At 46.6% G+C, this 7500-nt stretch overlaps 1 protein-coding gene across 1 annotated transcript in view; it reads right to left on the bottom strand.

Annotated features, from left to right (window-relative positions):
• The window catches only part of LOC143274895 (carboxypeptidase M-like), a 10884-nt gene extending 6713 nt beyond the window's left edge, over positions 1-4171 (bottom strand). Inside the window, exons 1-4 of the mRNA XM_076578879.1 lie at positions 3846-4171; positions 3063-3160; positions 1723-1895; positions 625-809 (exon numbers count right to left, since the gene is read on the bottom strand). Coding sequence (XP_076434994.1) covers positions 625-809; positions 1723-1895; positions 3063-3160; positions 3846-4107 — 718 coding nt within the window. The 5' untranslated portion in view covers positions 4108-4171. The remainder of the gene's footprint in view (positions 1-624; positions 810-1722; positions 1896-3062; positions 3161-3845) is intronic.
• Between the last annotated feature and the right edge of the window lie 3329 nt (positions 4172-7500).

Genomic DNA, 7500 nt, shown 5'->3' on the forward strand with positions numbered 1-7500 from the left:
AAAGGGTGGAGATTTTTCCGATCTCCCAGGTCAACATAATTATGTACAGACCTGCTTGTGCCTGATCCCCCTTCGTGTGTATACGCAAGCAGAAGATCAAATACGCACGTTAAAGATCCCGTAATCCATGCCAACGTTCGGTGGATTATGGAAACAAGAACATACCCAGCATGCACACCCCCGAAAACGGAGTATGGCTGCCTACATGGCAGTAGTCGACATGGTAGCAGCAGCAGCATGCAGCAACAACAACATCAACACCACCACCACCACCAACAACGCCACCACCACCGACAACAATAACAACAACACCAACACCACCACCACCACCACCACCACCACCATCACCACCAACAACAATAACAACAACACTAATAACAACAACACCACCACCACCGCCACCACCACAAAAACAAATACCACGACAACCAACAACAGCAGCAACAAGCAACAACAACAACAACAACAACAGCACCACCAATACCACGACCAACACCACCATCACCAACAAAACAACCACAAAAACAACAAACACCACCACCATCACCAGCACCACCACTACCACCAACAACAACACCACCACCACCACCACCAACAACAACAACCACACCACTACTCTCTCACGTCCACTGTAGGAGTCGAATGGGTAGTTGGCCACCATGGCCCCGCCGTGCAGGTTGGCCGACAGCACAAAGCGGGTGTCCCTGATCCACTTCACGACGGCGTGTGTCTCCCTCTGGACCACAGCCATGTTCTCCTGGAAGAAGTCCGGGAAGTTCCGGTTCAGGTCGAAGCCGTTGGCGTTCCTTCTGCCGAGTGAGCGAACAAAATTACGTCAAGTTAAAAGGTTCATTCCACAAACGCCCTAAGCACCCCTCCCCCTCGCCCCCTCGACACACACGCAAACGCCATAACAAACAACATAACAACACAACTCTACACACACACACACCTGCCTTTGGCGTCATAACAAACATCATAACAACACAACCCAAACAACATAACAACCCAACACACACACACACACACACACACACACACACATACACACACACAGAGACAGGCAGACAGACAGACAGACAGAGACACACACACACACACACACACCTGCCCGTGACGATAAAAGAAACAACATAACAACCCAACACACACACACACACAAACACACACACTTGCCCGTGACGCCATAACTAACAACATAACAACCCAACACACACACACACACACACAAACACACACACTTGCCCGTGACGCCATAGCAAACAACATAACAACCCAACACACACACACACACACACACAAACACACACACTTGCCCGTGACGCCATAGCAAACAACATAACAACCCAACACACACACACACACACACACACACACACACACTTGCCCGTGACGCCAAAAGAAACAATATAACAACCCAACACACACACACACACACACACACACACACACACACACACACACACACACCTGCCCGTGACGCTATAGCAAACAACATATATGATATATGATAGTCAGTCGTGTCCGACTATGACCATCGGAACAGCAGAGGAGGCAACTGCTGTTCCGACTATTTGGGCTAGAATTTGACAACATAACAACCCAACACACACACACACACACACACACACACACACACACCTGCCCGTGACGCCATAACAAACAACATAACAACCCAACACACACACACACACACACACACACACACACACACACACACACCTGCCCGTGACGCCCACACAGTCCGTGGTGTTGGCAGCGGCAAAGCCGTCCGGGTTGAGTGAAGGCAGAAGATGGACAGTGGCGGTGTCCAGCAGAGTGGTCACGTTGTCCACCTTCCCGTAGCCCTCCACCAGGTGACTCACCAGGTGCAGCACCAGCTCCCGCCCCACCGCCTGTAGAGAGTGTCACACTTTGCACTTTTGCACTTCTGTCAACTTCTACCACCGCTACGACTGACCGACGATGACTACTGATTATTATTATTATTACGGCATAAAGTGGCAAGAGAAGATCCCTGACACAGAGGTGCTCACTCGTGCAAACTTGCCCAGCATTTACACCACCTTGAGGCAGGCCATGTAGTTCGCAAGCCAGACCACCGGCTCCCCAGGAAACTGCTGTACGGCGAACTCCAACATGGCAAGCGCTCCCATGGAGGCCAGAAAAAGCGCTTCAAAGACACTCTGAAAGCTTCTCTGAAGGCCTTCAACATCAGCCACGACACATGGGAGCTGAATGCAATGGACAGACCAAAGTGGCGTTCAGCTGTCCACAAAGGCGCCAAATCCTGTGAGGCCAACAGAATCGCTGCAGCAGAGCAACGCAGACAGGCCAGGAAAAAAGCAGGGCCAGCAAATCCTCGACAGCCGCCACCATCCCATGTCCACACTGCGTCAGAACCTTCCAGGCGCGGATTGGCCTGATCAGTCATCTGCGCACCCACAGAGCCCAACCCACCCACCCCCAGGATGACTAGATGGTCCTCGTCGATCCCGACGGACGAATCACATACAACACCGACGACGACTACTTACTATTGATGCTATTTTCTGCTGCTGCTTCTACGACTACGGTTTTCAGTTGTTGTTTTTTCAACTACTACTACTACTACGACGACGACGACGACGACTACTACTACTGCTGCAGTGGGCGTGACTACTGCTACTACTACTACTACTACTACTTGCTGCTACTACAAGTACTATCACTACCTGCTGCTAGTGCTGCTGCTGCTACTACGACTACTCAGCACAGACAGCACAGCACAGATAGCACAACACAGGCAACATAGCACAGACAGCACAGTTAGCACAACATAGGCAGTACAGCACAGATAGCACAACACAGCACAACACAGCACAGCCAGCACAGCACGCACAGATAGCACAACACAGGCAACATAGCACGGACAGCACAGTTAGCACAACATAGGCAGTACAGCACAGACAGTACAACACAGGCAGCACAGCACAGACAGAACAACACAGGCAGCACAGCACAGGTAGCACAGAAACAACACAGACAGCACAGCACAGCACAGCACAGACCGACTGCCCCACCTCATTGCCGTGGATGTTGGCCACGTACTTCACGTTGGGCCTCAGCAGCACGTGCTCGCTGGGGCTCTGACCAATGGCCATCACCCACAGCTCGCGACCTGCAACCAAGCAGGTCAGGCCCAGCAGGCTCAAAAAACGAATGCCGTGGTCAACTGGTTACAGTAACCCCGGATTATCTCCAGTTTTACAGTGTGTGTGTGTGTGTGTGTGTGTGTGTGTGTGTGTGTGTGTGTGTGTGTGTGTGTGTGTGTGTGTGTGTGTGTGTGTGTTGTGTGTGTGTGTGTGTGTGTGTGTGTGTGTGTGTGTGTTTGTGTGTGTGTTCGTTCGTTCTTTAGTTTAACGTCTTTTCACTATAAGTGTGTGTGTGTGTGTGTGTGTGTGTGTGTGTGTGTGTGTGTGTGTGTGTGGTGTGTGTGTGTGTGTGTGTGTGTGTGTGTGTGTGTGTGTGTGTGTGTGTGTGTTCGTTCGTTCTTTAGTTTAACGTCTTTTCACTATAAGTGTGTGTGTGTGTGTGTGTGTGTGTGTGTGTGTGTGTGTGTGTGTGTGTGTGTGTGTGTGTGTGTACATATACAGAGAGAGAGAGAGAGAGAGAGAGAGAGAGAGAGAGAGAGAGAGAGAGAGAGAGAGAGATGATGATGATGATGATGATGATGATGATGAAATAAATAAAAACAAAACCAAAAACAATCAGTACCATCATCACAATATTCACAATCCTAACCCTAATCCTGTGATTGATAATTACTGATGATGATGTTTGGTTGTTTTTTTTATCTCACCCACCCTGCACGCTGTGGCCGATGGAGTAGAGGCGGGTGATGACCGGGTAGGTCCGGGTGACGTTGACCAGGAAGGCATGCAGGGCCTGCTCGTCGTGGTACCCGAAGTCCAGACCCCCCACCCCAGCTGGCACACCTGCCGCGGACAGGAGCAGCAAGAGCAGCAAGGGGGGCAGAAGGAGAGAGGAGGAGGGGGAAGAGGAGTGGTGGCGACGGTGGTGGTGGTGGTAGTGGTGGTGGTGGTGGTAGTGGGGTCTAGTAGCCATCTTGGCTGTGGTGTCGACGAAGAAGACGAAGACGAAGAAGAAGAAGCTGTTGTTGCAGCAAAGCCTCGTGTCTGTAAAACACAAACACACATACACATGACGTTCAGCAACTGAGGTAATAGCCTGTGGTAGAAACACGAATCAATGACTGACTAAATAAATAAATAAATAAGGTTGATACAACGTGCAAATATATACAGCAGTAACAAGTAGCAGCAGCAGTAGCAGTAGTAGTAGTAGTAGTAGGGGAAGAACTATGAATACAGCTGACTGCAGAATTGGCACAGAATCCTGTCCGCTCGTCAAGTTCGCTGACGATTCAGCTCTGACAGAACTGTTAACTGATGACAATGAGACAGAGTAGAGTACAGACAGACAGGGACATGACAATTTTACCACTTGGTGCCATGCTAACTAGTTACCCAGAGCTAAATGTCAAGAAAACTAAAGAACTTGTTATTGATTTCCGGAAGAAGAAACCAAGAACGAATGAAATTGTCATCAAGGGAGAGGCTGTTGAACGGGTTAATACTTACAAGTACCTTGGTGTAATTCTGGACACGGTAGAAACACACTGATAAGACACAGACACGGTAGAAACAGACTGATAAGACACAGACACGGTAGAGAGACACTAATAAGACACAGACACGGTAGAGAGACACTGATAAGACACAGACACGGTAGAGAGACACTGATAAGACACAGACACGGTAGAAACAGACTGATAAGACACAGACACGGTAGAGAGACACCAATAAGACACAGACACGGTACAGAGACACTGATAAGACAGACACGATAGAGAGACACTAATAAGACACAGACGCGGTAGAGAGACACTGATAAGACACAGACACGGTAGAGAGATACTAATAAGAAACAGACACGGTAGAGAGATACTGATAAGACACAGACACGGTAGAGAGATACTAATAAGACACAGACACGGTGGAGAGACACTGATAAGACACAGACACGGTACAGAGACACTGATAAGACACAGACACGGTAGAGAGACACTAATAAGACACAGACACGGTAGAGAGACACTAATAAGACACAGACACGGTAGAGAGATACTGATAAGACACAGACACGGTAGAGAGATACTAATAAGACACAGACACGGTAGAGAGATACTGATAAGACACAGACACGGTAGAGAGATACTAATCAGACACAGACACGGTAGAGAGATACTGATAAGACACAGACACGGTAGAGAGATAATAATAAGACACAGACACGGTAGAGAGACACTTATAAGACACAGACACGGTAGAGAGATACTGATAAGACACAGACACGGTGGAAAGACACTGATAAGACACAGACACGGTAGAGAGATACTGATAAGACACAGACACAGTAGGAGACCGTGGACTGATAAGACACAGACACGGTAGAGAGACACTGATAAGACACAGACACGGTAGAGAGATACTAATAAGACACAGACACGGTAGAGAGACACTGATAAGACACAGACACGGTAGAGAGACACTGATAAGACACAGACACGGTAGAGAGACACTAATAAGACACAGACACGGTACAGAGACACTAATAAGACACAGACACGGTAGAGAGATACTGATAAGACACAGACACGGTAGAGAGATACTAATAAGACACAGACACGGTAGAGAGACACTGATAAGACACAGACACGGTAGAGAGACACTGATAAGACACAGACACGGTAGAGAGACACTGATAAGACACAGTCACGGTACAGAGACACTAATAAGACACTGACACGGTAGAGAGACACTAATAAGACACAGACACGGTAGAGAGACACTGATAAGACACAGACACGGTAGAGAGATACTAACAAGACACAGACACGGTAAAGAGATACTGATAAGACACAGTCACGAACATCATCATCCGGCTTCTCAGTGACTGATCCATTGACGACATGGAACAACTCAAGCAAGCAAGCGTGTGCATGTGTGCGTGTGTGTGTGTGTGTGTGAGTGCGTGCGTGCGTGTGTGTGTGTGTGTGCGTGTGTGTGTGTGTGTGTGTGTGTGTGTGTGTGTGTGTGTGTGTGTGTTAGTGGCATGGAGAGAGAGAGAGAGAGAGAGGGGGGGGGGGGGAGAGGAGAATGGGCGAAAGAAGCGATAATGAAAGAGAGAGAGAGAGAGAGACAGAAAGACAGAACACACAGACACAGACGCATACAACACACACACACACACACACACACACACACACACACCACACATGTACACTAACACGAAACAGACGTTCCCGTAGTCAAAATCACCCACTACCAACCATACCAGTTCAGTTCAGTTGGATTACTCACTGCTATCGGACAAATCCATATACGCTACACCACATCTGGAAAGGCAGATGCCTGACCAGCGACATCAGGTGTTGAGGAAACAAACAAACAAACAACCATAACAACAGTTTCAGTTTCAGTTGCTCAAGGAGGCGTCACTGCGTTCGGACAAACCATATACGCTACACCACATCTGCCAAGCAGATGCCTGACCAGCAGCGTAACCCAACGCGCTTAGTCAGGCCTTGAGAAAAAACAACAAAAAAACAACAAAAAACGGGGGAATAAATAATAGATAAGCTTACATAAATAAATAAATAAATGAATAATAATTATAATATAGAAAAAGGTAGTAGTAATAATAATAGTAATACTAATAAAATGATTAAAAAAATAAATAAATAAATAAGACAACAATGGTGATAAATAAGCGAATAAATGTAAAACATGAAGACACACATTCACACCCACACCCACACATGCACAACAGAAATGCACCAAACATGCAGTTTCACAGATATGAAAGCACAGTCAACAACAACAAACAGCAACCAGCCAACCGGCAGAAACAGGCGGGAAAACGAAACGAAAAGAAACAAGAGAGGCAAGGCCTTCAAGACTCACTTGTGATACACCAAAAAAAAAAAAAAAAAAAAAAAAAAAAAAAAAAAATCCAAGCTTTTTATGTATTGAGTATAATTTCAAAATGTAATGTTTAAGATGAGAAAGATCAGTTTAAAGCAAATTAACTCCCGTAGCATTAATTACAGAGTAATTTCCCTTTTTTTTTTTTTTACTATCTGCACCAAAAACGTTTGCAAAATAAATAAAACTTCCATGCTTAGCAAAAGAAGTTCCTGTTTGAACAGAACATTGATAATAATGACTGCTCTTGTTGTTGGGTCAGAATATCAGATCAAAGTGCCAAGTTTAGAGAATACAAAAAATGTAAATATAACAGTAAATGCAGTTTGCATATAATTAGGCTTCATTTTTTTGTTGTTGTTTTTTAGCCCATCCCAGAGGTGCAATATTGTTTTAAACAAGATGAGTGGAAAGAACTGAATTTTTCCTACTTTTTATGCCGAATTTGGTG

Source organism: Babylonia areolata, chromosome 29, assembly GCF_041734735.1.
Source record: "Babylonia areolata isolate BAREFJ2019XMU chromosome 29, ASM4173473v1, whole genome shotgun sequence".
Taxonomy (NCBI): domain Eukaryota; kingdom Metazoa; phylum Mollusca; class Gastropoda; order Neogastropoda; family Buccinidae; genus Babylonia; species Babylonia areolata.